Source organism: Callithrix jacchus, chromosome 18 (assembly GCF_049354715.1).
Source record: "Callithrix jacchus isolate 240 chromosome 18, calJac240_pri, whole genome shotgun sequence".
Classification (NCBI taxonomy): Eukaryota; Metazoa; Chordata; class Mammalia; order Primates; family Cebidae; genus Callithrix; species Callithrix jacchus.
The window spans coordinates 22,968,058-22,991,358 of NC_133519.1; the positions used below are offsets into that span (position 1 = coordinate 22,968,058).

Sequence of the window (23,301 nt, forward strand, 5' to 3'; positions counted from 1 at the left end):
TTGTTTTTTTTTTTTTAACAGTCTGGCCACTGTTTCATAGAGCTGCTGTGGTTTGCTAGGCATCCACTCCAGTCCCTAGTTGCCTCGGATTTTCCAATACCTGGAGGTATCACCAGTGAAGGCTGTGAAACAGCAAAGGTGGCAGCCTGCCCCTTCCTCTAAAAGCTCCATCCCAGGGAGGGTACAGACCTGTTGCTGGCCTGAATGCATCTGTAGGACGTGGCTGGAGACCCTGATTGGGAGGTCTCACCCAGCCAGGAGGAACAGGATCAGGGACTTGCTTAATGAAGCAGTCTAGACCCAGTTTCATAGAGCAGCCGTGCTGTGCTGTGGTACTACTTCCACCTGTTGGGTTGAGCTCTCCAAAGCCTGAAGGCTAGAATGGCTAAGTTGCTGAAACAGCAAAGATGGCAGCCCACCCCTCCCTCTAGGAACTTAGTCCCAGGAAGTTTTCAAACTTCTGTCAGCCAGAGGATGTTGGTGGGAGTGGCTCAAGGCCTCTGTTGGTAAGTTCCACCCAGTGGGGACAAACAGACCCACTTAAGGAAGCTGTCTGGTCATGCTTTCACAGATTAGCAGTGCTGTGCTGGGGTATTGCTTCCATCCCTGGGTGGATGAACTCTCCTAAGCCCACAGGCTGAATCAGTTTATCAGCTTTAAATGTTTTTTTGAGGTCCTATGTGTTTGATTTTTCCCTTTGTCAAATTTAAGAGTATATATCTAGATGTGTAATAATCCTTTCCCTGTGTAAGCATCACTCATTTAATAGAATTTAGAAGATAAATTTATGAATTAAATAACAAATTGACTTTAATTTTTTCTCATCTTCATGGAACTTGAGAATCTTGACATTGCACATATATTGCCAGAGACTACCACACCCTTTTTATTGTGTGTGTTACAAACTAAAATGAATGTGGGAGAACATTTTAAAATGTATCAACAACTATTAGTGAGAGCCCTTATCCTAGTAAACAGACCCTTATGCTGGGACTATAATAGTCACAAAGGCCCAGTTTTCTTATTTGCCTGTCATCATCAGGATATTCATTAGCTGTGTGTGAGTTGCAAGGCCTAGCTAACTGGAGCTCAGTTTCCTTAGCTATGCTAAAATTGAATCTTTCAGTCTCTGGCTTTATGAACTGCTATTCCCATGCAAGGATACCTTTAACAAACTGGTCAGATATACTTAGGAGGGAATGTTAGTAAATAGAACAGACATTATAATTATGGAGAAAGTGTAAAAAGAGTTAAATTATTGACCACTGCTTCAAATTCAGAAACATTAAGGTGAACTGGAGCCAAATTACTAAAATACTAGAGATTCTCTTGAATAACTGGAGTATCTGTTAGACTACCAGATTGTATAATGAACGTATCACTTTCAGCATCTTAATCTTATGAATAATTTTAGTGTTTTATAATATGAATTATTTTTAGTGTTTTACACTACTGAGATCTTGAAAAAAAAATCATTACTTCTATTAGAATTTTGAGGTTCTAATAAAACTTTCTAATAAAGCCTTTAAAAAATTTGTTACATTCTAAGTGTGATTGTACTACATATGGAGATAAACAGTTCTATATTGGAACATATGCTTTTGTTTTATAATGAAGGTTAACAGGAAAGTCACAAAAAAATTTTATGCCAGACTTTTTAGGAATCATTCTTTAAACCTAAGTTTTTAGTTCTTTGAGGGTCCTTTGTAGTATGTTCTTCTCTTCCCAATATTATGGATGCAGATTTACCTCTAATTTTACACACTGTAAACTTGATTGCCATTTGATATACATTTTCATTGCTCCTCAACTATGGTGGGTTTATTATGCCTTTTTTTTTTTTTTTTTTTTTAACTCACGCTGTTTTCTGCAGTGCCTTCGTTAACTGTTCCTACCTATGCTTTTTTTAAAGCTCTGGTTAATTCCTGTTTATTCCATGAAGACTTTAGTCCACACTAACTTTTCCCTTTCTACAAATCAATCACATTTATTGTTTATGGCAAATGTTTTAATATTTGATCTCATTTGACTTACATTGTTTCTTATCTGTATTATATGGCAGCATACCTAAATTCCTGGTAATACTACATGTCTTGATGGCAGGTGCCTTGATTAATACACCTTTCAGTGATGAGCTCAGTGTTTAAGACAGTAGGTTCTTAAAAGTACTTATGCTGTTGAATTGAGTTGAACTGAAATAGGTTAGGGATATTTCTTAATATAAATTATACCTCATAATATGGCATGTCTGCTTTTTGAATGTGGTTCTAACAATGATGTATATTTTTCATTGTCTTTTTGAAAACATTCCAGTTGCTGAATAATGCTTATTTATTGAAGTATTGTTTTGAGCCATGCTATACGAAAGACATATTAGGATTCTATTAGCAACATTGGTAAAAAGTTGTTTTTTGGCCTGGCATGGTGGCTCATGCCTGTAATCTCAGCACTTTTTGGAGGCCAAGGTGGGTGGATCACCTGAGGTCAGGAGTTTAAGACTAGCTTGGCCAACATGGTGAAACCCTGTCTCTACTAAAAAAATAAAATAAAATTAGCTGAGCATGGTGGTGGGCACCTGTAATCCCAGCTACTAAGGAGGCTGAGGTAGGAGAATCGCTTGAACCTGAGAGGTAGAGGTTGCAGTGAGCCAAGATCGCGCCATTGCACTCTAGCCTGGCCAAGAATGAAACTCCATCTCAAGAAAAAAAAAAACATTAATTTTTGTGGTACAGTAGACTTTTTTGGAATAATGCAGTGTTTGTGTATGCCTATATGTCTCTATATTTTATTGTGTGAAAATTATCTGGTTTCTTCTGTTACTTTTGGTTTCCTCAAAAGAAGCCACTCATTTCTGATTCATCTTAGCATCTTGCTCTCCTTAAATTGTTGTAATTTTTCTCTGTCCACTGATTGTAAAATTCCTTAGTACTAGGTCTGGCTTTTGAGGTATTTTGAGAAGAATTCAGGTCTGACAGGTTAAGGGAGATCTGATTTTTTCCTAGTCTTGTAGGCCAGTGAGCTAGCAACCTCTGATCCCTACTGAGACAAGACGAGATGGAGGAAGAGACCATTCTCTCCTTAGTACTCTCTAGGTGAGTGCTGAGTAAAGGTAGGTCACTGCAACAAAGAGATTGAGTGCAGTTCAACCTACCAGGATAGTTTGGGACTGCCAGAGTAAGCAGGATTCACCATATGTAGAAATTATATGTAGCATGTAGCAGATGTCGCCCCTTTCTGCTTACTAAGGGAATCTACCTTCACCTGTGGATCTCTTGCCCCTACATGCTTTCCTTTCAGGTACACCTGTAATTTTTATACATTAACTTTGTATCCTGAGACTTTGGAGAAATTGTTTATCAGCTTAAGGAGATTTTGGGCTGAGATAATGGGGTTTTTTTTTTTTAATATACAACAATGTCATCTGCAAACAGAGACAATTTGACTTCCTCTCTTCCTATTTGAATACCATTTATTACTTCTCTTGCCTGATTGCCCTGGCTAGAACTTCCAATACTAGGTTGAATAAGAGTGGTGAGAGAGGGCATCCTTGTCTTGTGCCAGTTTTCAAAGGGAATGCTTCAAGCTCTTGCCCATTCAGTATGATATTGGCTGTGTGTTTGTCATAAATAGCTCTTATTATTTTGAGATACAGTCTGTCAGTACCTAGTTTATTGAGAGTTTTTAGCATGAAGGAGTGTTGAATTTTATCAAAGACCTTTTCTGCATTTATTGAGATAATCATGTGATTTTTGTCATTGGTTCTGTTTATGTGATGGAGTACGTTTATTGATCTGTGTTTGTTGAACCAACATAGCATCCCAGAGATGAAGCCAACTTGATCGTGGTGGATAAACTTTTTGATGTGCTCCTGGATTCGGTTTGCCAGTATCTTATTGATGATTTTCTAGTCGATGTTTTTTTGTTGTGTCTCTGCTAGGTTTTGGTATCAGGATGATACTGGCCTCATAAAATAAATTAGGGAGGATTCCCTCTTCTTCTGTTGTTTGGAATGGTTTCAGAAGGAATGGTACCAACTCCTCTTTGGAGCTGAATTCACAGAATTCTGCTGTGAATCCATCTAGTCCTGGGCTTTTTTTTGGTTGGTAGGCTATTAAATGCCTCCATTTCAGAACTTGTTATTGCTCTTGAGTTCAAGGATTCGACTTCTTCCTGGTTTAGTCTTGGAAGTATGTATGTATGTGTCCAGGAACATAACAGTTTCTGCTAGATTTTCTGGTTCATTTGCATATTCTCTGATGGTAGTTTGTGTTCCTGTGGGATCAGTGGTGATACCCCCTTTATTGTTTTTTATTGTGTCAATTTGATTCTTCTCTCTTTCCTTCTTTGTTAGTCTGACTAGTGGTCTGTTTTGTTTGTCTTTTCAAAAAACCAGTTCCTGGATCCATTGATTTTGTTTGTTTGTTTAAGGGTCTGTCTCCTTTAGTTCTTCTCCAAACGGTCTATCTCCTTCAGTTCTGTTCTGAAGTTAGTTATTTCTTGTCTTCTGCTAGCTTTTGAATTTTTCTTTTGCATCTCTAGTTCTTTTCATTGTGATGTTAGGGTGTCGATATTAGATCTTTCCCGCTTACTCCTGTGAGCATTTAGTGCTATAAATTTCCCTCTAACCACTGCTTTAGCTGTGTCCCAGAGATTCTGGTATGTTGTCTTTTTGTTCTCACTGGTTTCAAAGAACTTATTTATTTTTGCCTTAATTTCGTTATTTACCCAGTAGTCATTCAGGAGCAGGCTGTTCAGATAGAAATGATCCCTGAAAGTATAGTTTTTCCTACTTTCTTTAAATGTAGTTTACTGAACACATTTTTTTTCATTTTTCCCTCCTTTTTAAACTGAGACACTAAAATTCACCCACTGTATTAACCCATTTAAGTGTACAATTCAGTGGTTTTTAGCATATTCACGAAGTTGTACAACCATGATTACAATTCCTCTTAGAACATTTTCATCTCCTCTAAAAGAAGCTCCATACCCTTTAGCTCTTAGTTTCAATCTTCTCTCTTCCCTGAGCCCTAAGCAACCATTAATCGAGTTTCTGTTTCTATAGATTTGTCTATTCTGGTTTCAAATGGAATCATATAACATTTAGTCTTTTATGACTGACTTATTTTCATTAGTATGTTTTCAGGGTATTCTTTCACATTGTAGCATGTATCAATACTTCACTCCTTTTTATGGATGAATAATATGTCATATGGATATGCCACATTTTGTTCATCCATCTTTTTTTTGACATTTGGGTTCTTCCCACCTTTTGGCCATTTTGAATAGTGTTGCTGTGATCATTTGTGTGCAAGTTTTTGTGTGTATATATAGATATATGTATATGTTTATTTCTAATGGATATATACCCAGCAGTAGAATTGCTGGATCAAATGGTAACTGTGTGTTTAACTTTGAAGAACCATTGGACTGACTTCTAAAATGGCTACAACATTTTACAGTCCTGTCAAAAGTGTATGAGGGTTCTGATTTATTTTCTTTTGGATTATAGCCATCCTAGTAGGTCTGAAGTGGTATCTTACTGTGATTTCAGTTTGTGTTTCCCTGATGACTGATTATATTGACCACCTTTTAATGTACATATTGGCCATTTATAAATCTCTTTTTTTTTCCATTTATAATTCCCTTTCTTCTCTTGTTGTAATGTAGTTTACTGAACACATTTTGACTTTATTGGTTGTTTAGATTAATTTTCTGTCTCCAGATTATTCTAGCATACAATCTTTTGGCTTCTACTGGAAGACTCCTAATGAGGGGAAATTTACTGTTTGTGAAGAAATTGGCCCAGTTTTTGAAGAATTCCAGTTGTTAGAGGCTTTTTTTGTATTGGGCCAAAATTTATTTCACTGTTTTGGTATTGTTATTGTTTTCTAATCTGTTACGTTTTTTGTTTTTAGGCCCACATAGACTAAGTTCAATTCTTTATATACTTCAGAAGTTTTAAGACAGCTTTTAAGTCTCCTCATCTTCAGGCCAAATATTTCTAATTTCTAAAATTATTGTTCTTCTTCTTCACCATCAAGTTCCACTACCTTTCCAGTCATTCTGTGTAAACAAATTTCAGTTTCTTGACACCTCTTTTAGAGGCCTTTGGAATTGAACAAACTATTTGAAGTATAGTGTGACCACTGCAGAATAGAACTTTTCTCTCTTTTGAACACTATGCTTGTACTGATTGTGGCTTAACATTACCTCAACACCTCCTGCAGCCACATTACAATGTTAATTCTTCTTTAACTTTCAGTGAACTAAGATCCTATCTTTTTTATACACTCTGTCAATGTCTGTTCTATACTAAGTTCAGTACTTTATGTGTACCCATTTTAAATTTCATTTTCTTTTATTCAACATCTTACTCCCATATTTAGATTTTTGGGGGTGTTCTGAATGTGCTATCTAGTATGTGAACTGTCTTTTATTGACCCTGTCATCAGGAAATTTGATTAGTAGGCTTTTTTATACCTTGAATCAACCATTAATGAAAGTGGTCCATAGAACAGTGTCAGAGACTGACATTGCCACTAGGAACTTTAGTGGAGATTGATATGGATCCATTTATACATGCCTTTGACTAAGGTAGTTAGTAATAATAAAAATAATCATTAGATTACATAGCATTCTTACTATGTGCCGTGCACTGTGCTAAGTATGTGAGACACCTTATTATCTTTAGTCCTCACCGTGACCCTATAAAGCAGGTACTATAATTATCTGCATTTTTTGCATGAGAAAACCAAACCTTAGGGAAGTTAATGATTTGGTCTGAAGTTATACAGCTAGTAAGTGGCAGAGCAAGGTTTGAACACAATCTGTCTTATTCTAAAATTCATTCTTAAACTTAACTTTTATATGAAAACCCACCTTATTTGAAGTTATGACTTATTTTTCTTATCCATTTATTCATATATTAAGCAAATAATTATTAAGTTCTTACTATGTGCCAGTCACTCTTCTGCCTCTAGGATACATCAATGAGCAAAAATAGACACTTCTTGCTCTTACGGAATTTATTCTACCACTGGCAGATTTAGGAAATTGTGAGCATAGAATGAAGGGTTATTATTGGTTTATAATTTTAAATAGGGTGGCAAGGGTAGGCTGTATTGAGAAGATAAACATTTGAATAAGCACTTTAAATTGGCAAGGGAATGAATTACTCAGATAACTGGAAGAAAAGATTCCAGTTCATTCCTCCTTAAGGTTATTCTGCAGTGTTTAAAAGGCCAGAGATCGTTCCTTAAGATGCTTTTTGGTTATTTTAGGGAATATAAAATATACTGTCTGGGAAAATACTTCTTCATCTCTTCATGTCCTACATATTACAGCCTTAAAATAAACTGTTGTTAGCTTATACCTAAAGAAGAGGAAAAAACCTCATACAGGCTAAAGAAAGTTTTATTTTGAACCTTTCTTTCCCATTTGGTAATTTCTAGTTTGATGAAATAACACATTTCTTCTTTTTTCAAGTGGGGAGCTGGAGAATTCATTAAAAGAATATTTCTGGTTATTTGTCCTCAATAAGTTTCTTCTTGAATAGTTTGGAATTCCCTAGAGGACATAATGTGTTGAGTCCATTTCGAGAAGCTATATATATATATATATATATATATATATATGTACATAAAGACAAACCAACAATAAGACTGAAAAAGGGACATCGCCATATATCTTAAAAAATCAAAAAATTAATAAGTAGATCTGATGACTAGCCAAGTAAATGGATTATTTGGAACAAATGGAAAATTTTCTCAAAAAAATACAATTTGCCAAAGCTGACAGAATGGGAAACAAAATCTAAATAGTCCTATGTCTATTAAAGAAATTGAATCTTTTATTAAAAACCTTTCTGCATAGAAAATATCAGTTCCAGATAGCTTCACTGGTACATTCTTCCATTTGTTTAAAGAAAAAATAACACTAATCATATACAAACTCTTCTGGAAAATGGCAAAAGTGGGAACACTTCCCAGTTCTTCCTTAAGGCCGGAATAATCTTGACACTAAAGTCTGGCAAGAATGATATGGAAAAGAGACTTATGAACTGGACCAACTGAGAACAGTTCAGTCCAGCCCAGATCAGCTAGACCCCCACAGGCTGATGAGCTAAATAAATGTTAATGTTTTATGTCACTGAGATTTGTGGGGTATTTGTTATGTAGCACTATCCTATCAATAGATAACTGATATTCATAGTAATATTCACTTCATAGAAGTTGCTCTGAACAATAAATGAGAAAAAAATGATACAAAAAAGGTCAGTTGGTCTGAATTAATAATATTCATTAAAATATGTGGCGGGGGAAGAAAAGCTCTTAGCAAATTCAATTTAGCAACATAAAATAATAATAGTATGTCATGATGAAGTAGGATTAATTCCAGGAATGTAAGGATGGTTTGATTTTGGAAAAAGCAGTGTAATTTGCTATATTAACAGAGAAAAGGAGGGAAAAAATAATTATTTTAAAAGGGGAAAAATATTTGACAAAATTTAGTAGTCAATCATGATAAAAACCTCTTAACAGCTTTTAATAGGAGGGAACTTTCTTAATCTGTTAAAGAATACCTACAAAAAGCCTATGGCAAATATCAAACTGAAATATTTTTAATCTTTGTGTATTTGTTCAGTGTTTTCAGCCCATAAGTTTGTACATGAGTTCATAAATAATGTATTTTTAAAAGTAATAATCACAAAGCAATAGATACTGCATTTCATGTGCTATCCTTCACTATGATAACATTGATTTCTACATGTGAATTTCTGATGGCATTAGTTAATACTCTCCTGTGTACCTAAAATACACATTCATATAAGTTTGATTTAATTACTTAAATCTTGCTTATAACTAACACTACTTTTGTTGATGGAACCATATCAACCAAATTTTGGACTGTGAATTAAGAAGTGTAAGTTGGGCTGGGTGCAGTGTCTCATGCTGTAATCCCAGCACTTTGGGAGGCTGAGGCAGGCAGATCACCTGAGGTCAGGAGTTCAAGACTACCCTGGCCAACATGGTGAAGCCCATCTCTACCAAAAATACAAAAATTAACCAGGTGTGGTGGCAGGCACCTATAATCCCAGCCACTTGGGAGGCTGAGGCAGGAGAATCACTTGAACATGTGGCGGAGGTTACAGTGAGCTGAGATCCAGCCTGGGTGACAGAGTGAGACTCATCACCAAAAAATAAAAAAGTGTGAGCCGTAGATCAGTGATATGTTCTCCATTTTATATCCAGATGACTTGCTTGCACATTTAGTCAATGGAATGTAGATAATGGGCCTGCACATCATAGCTTCAAGGAAGTCTAAGAAATAAGGTGTTGAGAATTCTGCTTTTAGAAGTTGGGATTCACAATTTGGGGAACTATTAAAATGTTGAGATAGTATTCATACTTTGGTAGGCCACAAATAACCGATGTTTACTAAATTGTCTTACCAGTCTCTAAGTCTCTCTCATGAAATCATGCAACTAAGGTGGAAGCAAAAATAATGGAAAAGAGAGAATGGAATGGAAACATACCTGCCTTAGCAATGCTAATCTATTTCTTTGTGTTTTCCTATTCATGTGTTACATTAACAATTATTTATGGTATTTGGAATTCTGGGAGGATGGTAGTTGCTGTAGCATAATTTTTGAATAGGCTTGCTTCCTTAACAGAATAACTAGGACAGCATAACCAAAAGCTCTTGAGCAACATCTGTAACAAAATTAGTTGATTAGAGAAAATAGAGACAAACCACTAGCAGCTATCAGATTTATATTCTTAAAAAATGAAAGAAAAAAACTTGTGTGGCATTGGCATGTCTTTGAAGGAAGCAGTAGAGTACCTTACTTTTCTGAGAATGGCAGATTACTAAAATAGCCAACAGGTAAAGCTTAAAGGGGTTTTTATGCACTTCAGTTCATGGCTGAGTACCAGAGGTTCATGGTAAGGTTCTCTACAGCTGTTTGCACTCTAAGCTTCTAAAATTAACTAGCCAAAACTTTCTTCCAGTAAAAGCTTTGTACTAGAGCAATCTACCAGGACTTTAATCAAAATCAAGTAGGACAGCAAGGACAATAAAGATTAAAGGAAAAAGAAGAACCAGAGGGGGCAAGAGCTAGGTATCCCAGGGGCCAAAATTTTTACCGCCTCATGAAAACAATAAAAAAAAGGAGCTAGAAACCCAAAAATCTATCCTGACCTATGTTTCTGTCTTTAAAATTTGAGAATATTAAATTTAGGTAAAGATGGTCAACAAAAAGGATTATGGTTGAATCTCATACCAAGTTGTAGTAGTTAAGGATTGTGTTTTTCTTATAATATCCAGAAGTTTTATTATTGGTGAAAATAATTAAAGTGTGCTTAATATTTTTATCGGTCTTGGTAGGATGGCCATATGCTTTACAAGACCATTAGGGCCATTAACTTTTTAGTACCTATTTCACTATAATTTTACTACCTTATTTATCCTAATGTAGTTAAAAATTCATTGCTCATTGTTGCTTTAATTTGCATTTTGTAAATTATTAAGGGATGTCAAACATTTTCCCAAGTATTGGTGTAACATCATTGGTGTATGTGAACAGAACCTTAAACCTGTGGGTAACTTCAGGTGTCTAATTGTTGCCTACTTATAATCATGGTCTGTTTATACGTTGAGTCTTAATTTTTTTTCTTTTCTTTTTCTTTTTTTTACAAATGAGATCATTTGGATATATTATAGAAATAGTAACCATTTGTTTTGCTTGCTTAAAATACAGTTTCTTCTTTTCCTGTTTATTTTTGAGACATTACAGAATGCTGGTTTAAATATTTGAATCTTTTGATGTTTTATTGTTTCCTTTGATGTTTAAAATCTAACAAAAGTTATAATATGATAAATACTATATTTAGAATAATTTTCTAAAGAAAATCTACATTGTGATCAGGGTTACATTTCCAGAAAATTAGTCATAATAACCTGAAGGTAATTTTCCATGATAGTCATTTAAAAACAGTGTTAAATTGAGTAAAAATACTAACAAATGTAAGTGACTTACATATTGCGCCTTAGTTTTAAAGTACTCTAGAACCAAGACAATTGACAAAAGCCAGGAAATAGACAAGAGTATAACATTTATTCTTAAATTCCATTGTGGGGTGGTAGAAAGCAATTTACCATTTTTGCTTTGTTGTTACAAAGTAATAACATTTACTTGGTGGACAATGAGGGAATCTTTGGAGTTCTATTGATCATATGAATTATATATAAAAATTATCTTATATTTTTGTGGTATAAAGTGGTTTAAAAAAGCGTTCTTCAGTCTTTTCATCTTTTAAAAATGTGTTAGCTATACATAGTATATATATAAAAATGTTAGGAAAGGCTGAAATTTGGAGGATTCAGTAAAATACTTGTACATATGATATCTGTTCTCATTGCTTTTATTTAAAAATTATTTTCCAATGCCAATTTAAGCATTTATGCAGTTGTTTCTAGACAATTGACATTTTTATAAATGTCTGTGGTTTTTTTTTTGTTGTTGTTAGTTTGTTTTTGAGATGGAGTCTTATTCTGTCACTCAGGCTGGAGTTCCATGGGTGATCTCAGCTCCCTGCAACCTCTGCCTCCCAGGTTTGAACAATTCTCCTGCCTCAGCCTCCCCAGTAGCTCGGATTACAGGTGTGTACCACCATGCCTGGCTAATTTTTGTATTTTTTAGTAGAGACGAGGCTTCACCATGTTGTCCAGGCTGGTCTCAAACTCCTAACCTCAGGTGATCCTCCCACCTCAGCCTTCCAGGTGCTAGGCTCATAGGCGTGAGATTGCACCTGGCTAAATGTCTGTTTTCTTAAAGGTTTTAGGAGATGATTTTTAATAATACTGCTGTGTGTTTGTGATTTTTTTGTTTTTGAAACAGTTTTGCTTTTGTCACCCAGGCTGGAGTGCAATGGCCCAATCTTGGCTCACTGCAACCTCTACCTCCCAGCTTCAAGCAATTCTCCTGCCTCTCAGCCTCCGGAGTAGCTGGGACTACAGGCATCTGCCATCATGCCTGGCTAATTTTTGTATTATTTTTTTCAGTAGAGATGGGGTTTCACAGTGTTGGCCAGACTGGTTTCCAACTCCTGACCTCAGGTGATCCACCTGCCTTGGCCTCCCAAAGTACTGGGATTAAGGCATGAGCCACTGTGCCCGGCCTTGTGTGTTTGTAATTTTAAGAGAAACAGGTTAAAAATGTACATTTATGGAGTTTCCCTTTCTTGAAAATTTTATAAATGTTACTAAGTAGCAGCCAAGAATATTTTCATGGTAAAGTCTTCTTTTTAATGCTGCTAGTGACAAATGTTAGATGAGATGAAATCAATATTCTTTCTTTTCTATGTTGAAATGAATAGCTATTCATGTTTCAGGAAAAAACAATTGCTTATTTTAAAAGATTAGAAAAGGGTCCTTTTTAAGGGTTTAGAATTGTAGCATTAGTCTGTCAACTAAATTATGCATAATTTATCAGAATAATTTGGCTTCAGAGTATTTATTTTAATTTTAAAGTTTTCTCTTTGAACTAATGAAGTACTTTATGTAAACATTTAAAAAGTACACTTAAGGCTGGGAATGGTGGCTCACACCTATAATCCCAGCACTTAGGGAAGGCAGAGGTGGATGGATCACTTGAGCCCAAGAGTTCAAGACCAGCTTGAGCAACATGGTAAAACCCCGTCTCTACCAAACAAACAAAATTATCTGGGTGTGGTGGTGCTTGCCTGTCCTCCCAGCTACTGGTGGGGCTGAGGTGGAAGGGGATTGCTTGAGCCTGGGAGGCAGAAGTTGAATGAGCCAAGATTACCCAGTACACTCCAGCCTGGGTGACAGAGTGAGACCCCATCTCAAAAAAAAAAAAAAAAAAACAAACTACACTTAAGAAACAGACAACATTTTAATTTAGAATATTGTCATTGTTTAATAGTGGTTTCCAGAATAGCTTGGAGAAGTGGTATAATTTAATAGAAACAACACAGGCTTGGAATATCAAAGGATCTTGGTGTGAATCCCAGTTCTGCCACTTATGTGGCATACTTCACCTCCTTTCAGTTTTTGAATCTGTAAAATGAATGCATATTTATGTTTCGAATCTTTTTTGTTTTTCGTTTTCTTTTTTTGTAGAGACCGGGTCTCACTATGTTGTCCGGGATGGTTTTGAATTCCTTAGCTTAAGTGATCCTCCTGCCTCAGCTTTTCAAAGTGCTGGAATTAAAGGCATGAGCTACCATGCCTGGCCAAGCCTAAGGCAGATATTTATTCAGTTTTTAATATTTTTGAAATCTACATGAATCTGAAAATGGTGTATTATATTTAACTGGCTATGTTTTTTCTTTCTGCACATTACTGAAAATAATGGTGCTTCTTATAGTTGAGGCTATCTTAAATTAAATAAAATACAGTGATAATACCAGCTTTATAGACTCGTTTTGAAGTGGAAATTGGATAATATAAGCACATGGAAGATATTCCTTAAGTACTAGTTTTCTTTCTCTTTTTCTTATAATGAGGTATGTTAGTTTTTATGATTGTTTGGGGATTTGTTGTTTTATCAGGAGAATCAGAAGTTTAGAGCTATTAGGTAAAGACTCATGGGTCAATATTTTAAGTTCTCACATCACAACATCTTGTATCTGTATTGCTGAAACACTTTTACTTCGGAGAAATGGCCATGTTTGGGGCAATAATAATTACTGTATTAGCTAACACTTACATAGTGGTCACTTTGCACTGATTACTGTTCTATTTATGTATAAATTTAAGTCCTTAAAACAACCGTATGAAATAGGTACTGTTATTCCCATTTTTACAAATGAGGAAACTCAGGAAAAGAAGTTGATTAATTTTCCGAGAGTTCAACAGTTATACTACAAATGAATTAAACCAGTAAAACAAATCCAAAAAAGTAGCACACAGAAGCAAGAAACCTCTTTGCATAGATTAGCCTGATAATCTTAGGAATACTTTTTCAAATAGAAGAAAAAGTTTCACACAGTTTTAAATATTAACTCTAAAACACTAAGGTGGAGTCTGAGTCAGGTGATAAAGATTTAGCCAACAACTTATCCTTTCCCTTTTGAGTGAAGGAGCATTTTAGTGTTTCAACTAATAGAGTCTCAGGCAAAGAACTGGCAAATTTTATCCTGTTGGCTGCCAAATTGGACTCTATTTAATTGCTGATGCAACATAAAAGTGACTTAATGGATTCTGAGTAGAGAGAAATGGAATAAACTTCTAAGCCTCTATGAGAGAAATTTCACTGGAGTAGAAGAGGGTAAAGTAGCCAGAGTTTACCCACTCTGGTAGATGAAGTGGATGGAAAGGAAAACTAATAAATCTTTAGCATCCTTTTCTGGATTCAATCTGATAATGGCAGGTTATTTTTAAAATATTGTTTCTGCCTAAGATACAGTCCCCCCACCCCTCAACAAAACATTCTGACCAGCATTTTAACATGTGTATTTGTGGATTTGCTTTAGAAAGAGGAACTAGTCCCAGGAAAGGGGAATGTATTTAGAATATATCATAATCAAATTATGGCGACAGGTTTTTTCCTAAATATTTTAATTAAAAGTACTTTATTTCTTTTTTTGTTTGTTTGCTTTTAAGAGATGGAATCTTGCTCTGTTGCCCAGTCTGGAGTACAGTGGTGCAATCTCAGCTCACTGCAACCTCTGCCTCTGGGTTCAAGCAATTCTTCTGCCTCAGCCTCCCAAGTAGCTGGGATTACAGGTGCCTGCCACCATGCACGAATAATTTTTGTATTTTTAGTAGAGATAGGGTTTCGCCATGTTGGCCAGGCTGGTCTTGAACTCCTGACCTCAGGTGATCTGCCCACCTCAGCCTCCCAAAGTGCTGGGATTACAGGTGTGAGACACTGTGCCTGGCTTTATTTCTTATGCTTAAAGATATTCATTATGTCTGTTTATGAATGAAAAAGTGAAAATAGATTAATATACAACTGTCAGATAATGCTTAAGTAAATTATATTACATTACTACAAGGACTGTTATGCTGGGTTTAAAGTTAATGTTTGTAGGACTTCTGTTCCCGGGAATGGTGGAGTAATAGGGACGGGATTTACCCTTTTGCCAAAAACAAGAAGAAAACCAGATGCATGGCTAAAATTACTGGATAAAACAGTAATTTTCAGACATTGCATTATAAGCAGTGTAAATTTACAAAATCAGGGAAACAAATAGGCTGTGCCTTACAGGTGCCTCTGTTTATTATCTGGCACCATTTTCCAGGCTGCAAGGAGAGGGAACCCAAAATGGCCTGGCAGTCTCACCAATTTGAACTAGAATTTGCAGGGCTGAATACCAGAGAGGATGCTCCTTTATTAACAGTTTCAGGGATCTGCAGAGGGATCCTTTGGCTGAATACTAATCTATGCATGTATAAGAGGAAACTATTAATAACAGGGAGTTTTGACTTTTGCAGGGTGTCCTGGCCCAAAAGCTGTCATTACATGGGATTTTGCAGAGGTTGCACTTTGATCCCTACAGACAGTATTATCCAGGTTCATTGTTTGTACATTACATGTTTTAGAAGAATCTTATTACTAAATTAATGTTATTCTTGTGTTTTGAGAACAGCATAGAGGGGCAAGACCCATTGAATCCTTGAGTTTGGAAAGTATTTCTGTGCAGTTTGCTTCTTTTTTTATTTGCCGTCTAAACCTCCTTTTCTGTCTGTCTTCTACCTTTTCTCCTTCATTTTTTTAAACCTAAAAACATTTTCTTTATAATTCAGTTTGAACTCTTACTATAATGTAGCTTATTTCTTATTTGGGAACTTTAATTTTATAAATCTAGATATGATTTTGCTAGGAGAATTGTTTTTTTGGTGGCTCCAGAAGGTTGTACTGGGATACTTTAGATTGCCAGCAGGTACCCATTCCCCTCCTGTGATGACCTGAGAGTCCTTTTGCCTTTCTGTTACCACTGTAAAAATTTTTACTAGGGTTTGAAGAAATGGTTGAGGGTAAAATCCTTAGTCTTTCTTGGCAAAATAACATTTTTAACTGATTTAAATACACATTGTTTAACCCATTTGTCTTTTTTTTTCACGTTTTTTCCCCCTTCCCACAGGTACCAGAGAAGAAAGGAAAAGAAATAAATACTGGCTTTGGTGGGCCGGTTATTAGTTCTCTATATCATGAAGAAACCATCAGGTAATTTGTCTTCTGATCTTTGATAATTGGAATATATATACATGTATGTGTGTGTGTGTTTGCATGTGCTTATGTATATATGTACTATATATTTTTAATTTTGAAATCTTCAATTTGCGAAGCATCCTTTCTTAACATGAAACTGATGTGGTGGTATTTGCAAGCAGGACAATAAATGACAGGAAATAATGTTTTAGGCGTATAATCTTTAAAATCAATTAAATGTCTGAATCAGTGCCAGATAAGTGTGTGAATAAGTGATAATTGCTTTTCATCAGTGTCTAATAATAACTCTCATTCAGCGACTTTTCCCTACATAAGTAGTTGGCGGGGCTAGATTTTGTGTCTCAATCTAAAACTAAGGATTTTTATGTTAATTTTCCTCAAAATACTATTTCTTTTACAGATTTTAATTTTTATGATTTGTTTAATTAAAAGTTAATTTAATTTGCTCCAAATTAAAAGTCATTTTGGAATATAAAATGATACAGCCACTGTGGAAACTGAAGTTTCCTCAGAAAGTTAAAATAGAATTACCATATGATCTACCCGTTCTGCTTCTGGGAATGTATCCAAAAGAAAGCAGAATCTCAAAGACATATTTGCACACTCATGATCATAGCAGCACTCTGAACAGTAACCAATAGGTGGAATCGTCTGTTGACAGATGAATGTATAAACAAAATGTAGTATATACAATGGAATATTATTCAGCCTTAAAAAGGAAGGAAATTTTGGACCTTGAGGACATATGCTAAGTGAAATAAGCCATCACAAGAACACACCTTGTGATTATACTTACATGAGGTATTTAGAGTAGTCAAATTCACAGAAACAGAAAGTAGTCAAAAATCAGAGAGAGAGTAAAATGGTGCTTGCCAGGAGCTAGCGGGTAGGGGAAATGGGAACTTGTTTAATAGGGACAGAGTTTCAGTTTTGCAAGATGATAAAGTTATAGAGATAACACAACAGTGTGAATACTTAACACTACGGAACTGTACACTTAGAAATGCTTTAGCTTTTAGTTTTTGAGAGTGAGGATCATATTTTACCCATCTTTGCATTCTCATTATCTGAGGAAAACCCCCAAACTTAGTAGATGTTCAATGAAAGTGCTCAGAACTTGGGAGGTAGCTACCGCTGCTGCTTTTGAAGAGCTGATAGTTTAGTGACTATTGCTTATATAGGGTTAGCCTGATAACCCTATGGTAAAACAGAACTGCTGGTTTGGTTCCTCTGTGATATGCCCATCCTAACCTTTCCCTTAAGCAATAAAAAATGTATAGGATATTTTTTTTTTCCTAGTTAGATAAATAATTTGAGATCGTTTCTTGACTTTCCTTTAAAAAAAAAATCACTAAGCTTAAGTTACTAACAATATCAATCCTTATCTATAAATAATAATGATCTTTATTTTGTATGCCATTTTCCTTAAGGGCACCCAGACTCTAGTATTTTTCAAAATGACATACTGAATACAGTTTCTTTTAGAATGTCTGATGACATGACTGATCACAGTAGCTTTACAGAACATGAAGCAAATCAAATGTACTCCAGTTGTAGTGAGAGTAGAAATCCTGAGATAAAGAGTTAAACTGTGTTGGAAGGGTTAATCTTCCTTCCTTTATCCCCCTCCCAATTGCTAGTGAAGTGACTCTTAGATTTAAATCAATATTTAGAATTTTGACTGTGATAGACAATGACAAAGAATAATATAGTTTATTTCTATAGAGATTTTAATTCAGCTCAACATACTTTTATTGAATCTGTAATGACACAATACATTGTGAATATTTGTGCTTCTCAGCATCTTCACTTTTGAATATTTTCTTTTGGCATTTTTATGAAAGTATATTTAAGAAATATTATTAATTGAATGAAATGTGAACCTTCGCTGTGGGCAAAACTAGTTAGACTTGGCCTTTTTTTCATGAAGTCTTCATTAAGTATTAGTCTTAACAATATCTGAATCTTCATATTCTGAACATACTGTTAAGAAAGAGTAAGAAACAATGTGAACAAGCCACTGAAAGCCTTTTAAGTATTACAAACACAGTAATTTTGTTACCGCTACAGCAGATCAGAAATTACAGGAACTAATTATATTCTTGCATTGAGAGAGTTCTTTTTATAGTGTAATAGAATTCCACTGTAACAAATTAGGCCATAATGGAAATTGTTATGTACTGAAATGTTGGATTATTCCAGTGAAGGACTAGATCTAGCCCCTATGGTTTCTTAAGTATCAGAATGCAGTTGCAACAATGAAAATGGTCTGTTTCTTGAAGTTACATAGTCAAATCATGCTTGTATTTTGGTGAAATATAATGTCTGGTGTCTTATTTTTTTAAGAGAAAGTTGTGCTTTAATTGATGTTAATTGCAATTTTTTGGGAGAATTATGTTCAGCTGAGGTGAAAGTAACAGGTTTTAGAGTTTTAGAAGCATCAAATGGTGAACTTGGATAAAAGCAAAAATTTTTTTCTATAGTACCATCGTTTTTAAAAAGGACATAAATAGTGTATTTTGAAGGTTTGTTTTGCTACTTTATAAACTCCAGATTTTTTACATTTGTAAAGATTAGACAGTTCAGTATCTAATAAATCCATTTGGTTAAGGTTGGGTTCTATTGTGGCAGCTTTTCTGATTAATGTGTATTATATGATAGATGATGAGTTAGGAGCTTTGGTTTTAAGGTAAATGTTCTTGAGCCAGGGGCCACTGGGGCCATTTCTGAGCGCGCTTTCTGCTTTCCACTCTGTCATAGAAAGTATCAATATAGGCTGGGCGCGGTGGCTCATGCCTGTAATCCCAGCACTTTGGGAGGCCGAGGCGGGTGGATCACGAGGTCAAGATATTGAGACCATTCTGGTCAACATGGTGAAACCCCGTCTCTACTAAAAATGCAAAAAATTAGCTGGGCACGGTGGTGTGTGCCTGTAATCCCAGCTACTCAGGAGGCTGAGGCAGGAGAATTGCCTGAACCCAGGAGGCAGAGGTTGCGGTGAGCCGAGATCATGCCATTGCACTCCAGCCTGGGTAACAAGAGTGAAACTCCATCTCAAAAAAAAAAAAGAAAGTATCAATATAATGTCAGAGGTTCAGCGCTCTCTGTTAATATCACAGAGCTCTGACATCAGTTTCTCATTCTGAAGCTACTTAATTATTCTGTAATATAATTGAGGGGGTGTAGTAGGCTGATTCTAATTAAGTACAAAAAATTATGGAACTAAATTACTGACATTCAAATGCTAGTTCCATCACTTACCAGCTGTGTGATATTGGGCAGTTACTTACCTGTAAAATGGGGATAATTATAGTACTTGTCTCACTTGGTACTTATCAGATTGTGTGAATGCATACACAGGCATCCTAGAAGAGGATCTGGTATAAAATAAGCTACTATGTAACTGTTAGTTTTTATAATAATATTTTTACTCAGCAGAGGAAGTCCCTACAGAGGAGCAAGGAGCTAATGTTAGGAGCTAAAATATCGTGGCATTCTGGTTATATAATTAAATACAAGTTGTTTGCTTTTGCAAAAGAAAATGGAATACAAGGAAGGGAGAGCCAGTGCTTTTAGAACTATGGAAACGAGAGTAACAAATCTTATAACAGAGTTACCTCTAGTTTTGACATCAGCTGTGTTTTTCATTTATACTGCAGATGGGCAGAAAAAGCACTGGTTGATAAGCATAGGGGTTTGTAGAGTGAAATGGTTCTGCACTACGTATACAAGAAATTGCTTCTGGTTACTTGTATGCTTCAAAGGTTTGATCTAGAAGTTTGCACATAAACTGAGAATTAGAGCAAGAATTAAAAATACAGTAAATGAAGATTGAACAGTACCCACACCACCCTACAATAAGATTTTGGTCCTCCCTGTTATATTTTGTAGTTTGATGTCATGTAATCTATTAGAATTTTATTAATTCCACTTACACAGACAGCCATCTGGACCTTCTCTAAGCAAGACCAGACCTAGTATACAACTGAAATGATTGATGGGCTCTGGAATTGATTAGTTGTTCTGTGAGACAAATGAAGTGTTTTGGCAGAAAATACCAGAGGTCACTGCTTGTGGTCAGACACAAAAGCCTCTAGAATTTCAAAGAGATTCTTTCATTATTGACATATAAAGTTTCCATTTTTGAACAATAATGGATTTTGAAAATATTTCCCAAATATCTTTTCATTGGCTGCTCTCTAGTCCTTATTATAAATGGAAGAATATAAGTATAAAAAATTAGAATGAAAGTGATTTTTTATGCTTTAATTTTGTATTCTTGGTGAAATATGAACTAGCTTGGAAGTAGCATAAAAGCCTGTCACACATAAATTATACTCTAAAATTTTCCTGAAGGAGATACGATTGGAGAAAAAGCTGTAACATACATAGTTTTATTGTAAATTACTTCTAAAATCAGATGGTATAAAATTCTATTTATCTATTCAAAACTTCACATTGTTAGATTGCAGCCTGTTTTTAACAAATCCACTTAAAGATTCTTAAGCTTCCAGAGTATGTGTTACACATATTTGTGTTTTAAAAAATGAATATTCAGCTTTTTATGCATTTAACAGGCCAAGTCATTCTGGGACGCCACTAACCTAATGACACTAGGGCCTTTAGCACCAAAAAGCTTCCCCCCATCTGTTTGGCTGGTGGTGGTGTAATACTTGCCTATTTCACCATGTTGCCTGTGATCAACATTGTGTTAACACCTTGGTGATAGGTGATAAATTGGATTACATATGTCTTGTTACATTCTGGTTATTCTTTTAGGACTACACAAGTGTGTATAGGCAAGTGGGCAACTCCCCCTGGAGAATCTGACTGCTCAGAATGAACTTGAGTTATGGATTTATTCAGCCTGTAAAACCTCAGCTGGCATAAATAATTGAGAAAGCAAAGGTTTGTCTTTGGTGCATACCTCAGGGACTCATGGCTGCCGTCCTCCTCTCTACCTCCCTTTCTTATGAAAATGATTCCAGTTGCACTCCTAGATAATAACACACCAAGCAATTAAAAGCCATGGGTGGCTGGAGAGAGGAGAAAAGGTTTAGTTAATGAGCTTTTCCTCTTCCAGTGCCCATGAGAGCCTCAGGAATGACAAGGCGATTAAAGCGAAGAGATAATTATAGATTATGTGAAAATGGGTCCCCTGGGACACGTGGGTCTTGACATAAACAGTAACTGTTGTAAAAGTCTCCTGGCTCTCATATTCACCCTTTTCCAGCGTGCTTCATTTACGTCCAGTGTGCTCAGTGTCATCATGCCAGCCAAGCATATACACAAATCTAGCCCTTTCTGAACCAAGGGTCATTCATCAACTAAAACCATCATCTTCTCTTCCTCTTTCTTTCTTTTCTTCTCCTCTTTCTTTTTCCTGTTTCACTGTCTTTCCTGTCTACCCCATCTAATTTTTCTTTCTCTCTTTCCCATATACTTTATGTAGTTCCTATGAAATTCTTATTTACAAAGTTTGGTGTGTGTATGTATGCATATATAAAGATATATAGAGGTTATGGGTATACTGTATCCATTACAGTAATAAGAAGCAGAATATGTATTACAAATAATATGAACAGGGCCCCTTACCATCTCATCTAATGCCAGTTTTCCCCTCACCCCCTTGTTCACTCTGTTCCAACCACATTGGCCTATTTTTTTTCCTTGAAGTCTAATTAATATTTATTAGATTAATTGACACTTATGTAGGGTATGAAGAATGATCCCCAGCTTACAACATATGCTAAATTCTTAATAATGATGACAGTTAATATTCATTGACCATTTATTTGGGAGTATCTATACTATATCTAGTCTCTTAATCTTTAGGATGACCGTATTAAATATAGATGCTATTAGTATTCTTGTTTTACAGACAAGGAAACTGAAATTCAGAGAAGTTAGCTTACTTGCCCAGGGTCACATAGCAACTCTGCTCTTAATTACTGTGTTATACTGGCTCTGGAAATGTTTGAGGAATTATTATAATCTCTAATTAATGAAATGAGACTGATAGCTGTTACTCTTTAATATGGTAAGTATCTTCAGTTAAAATTTTTAAAATAAAATTTCCATTTAATGTTTTAAAAAATGTACTTCATTGGTAAAATTTGAGACTTTGGTCTTTCATTTGTCAATATACATATGATGATAGTTCCTTTGGTTCAATTGTCTTAACTGATTTTAGACTTACCTTAATGGTTGAGAATGTAACTCAGCTCTGTAGAGACTTTTAGGAAAGTGAATCTGTGCTTTTCGGATACAGCCACTGATTTTTCCAGAGTTTGATCAGAACTGAACTACATTTTATCTTATTGGCATTTAAAGTATCAGAACTTTTCTATCAACTTTGTTTAAAGTTAAGCAGCTTTTAAGGGGTGAAAATGCATTTTTAGTAAATGTTGTCTTTATAAATTATGGTTAAGTAACTTCTCCATTATAACTAATTATCTATAAGAAATATCTGGGTCAGTGATTTTTCCTTTGTCAATATTTTATTGACAGATTGTGAGAAACATACATCAAAATATATGTAGTTTTATTTGAAGGGCTTCTTATCAGCATAAATAGTATAACAAATGGAACTTTCAATTTGAATGCTTTAAGAATTTTCTTTCGTTCAATTCATTTACCTCAGAGGAAAAAAAAAGAATTTTCTAGACCTAGATCTAAGTACCTTGCATAAATTAATATAATTCAGTTTGAAAATAGTTACGCGGTAGAAGATGTTGCCATTATCATATAACAGGAAGGCAGAAAACTAACTGGTTGGTTTCTGTAACTGTCTGAAACCAGTTGCAGATATGGCACTGTGAGTGCAGGGATTGTGATTCAAAATACAATTTGTGCCAAAAAAAACCCACGAGTTTTGAGTGTGTGGGTCTAGTTATGCATTGATTTTTTTCAATAAATATATTGAAAACTTTTTTGGAGATTTGCAACAATTTGAAAACACTTGCAGATGAACTGCATAGCCTAAAACTATCCAAAAAATTAAGAAAAAGATATGGCATGAATGCATAAAATATATGTAGATACTAGTCTTTTATCATTTACTACCATAAAATATACACAAATCAGTTATAAAAGTTAAT

The 23,301-nt window shown here is 35.2% G+C and overlaps 1 protein-coding gene across 7 annotated transcripts in view; it reads left to right on the forward strand.

Moving 5' to 3' along the window:
- ACBD6 (acyl-CoA binding domain containing 6) overlaps positions 1-23,301 on the forward strand; it is a 214,528-nt gene that overhangs the window by 53,313 nt on the left and 137,914 nt on the right. For all 7 annotated transcript variants that reach the window (XR_013529480.1, XR_013529482.1, XR_013529484.1 and 4 more), the window contains exon 4: positions 16,113-16,195. Coding sequence is in view for 2 of the 7 variants with exons in the window: in XM_002760314.6 (XP_002760360.1) it covers positions 16,113-16,195 (83 nt within the window). In the remaining 5 variants the exon portion in view is untranslated. The remainder of the gene's footprint in view (positions 1-16,112; positions 16,196-23,301) is intronic.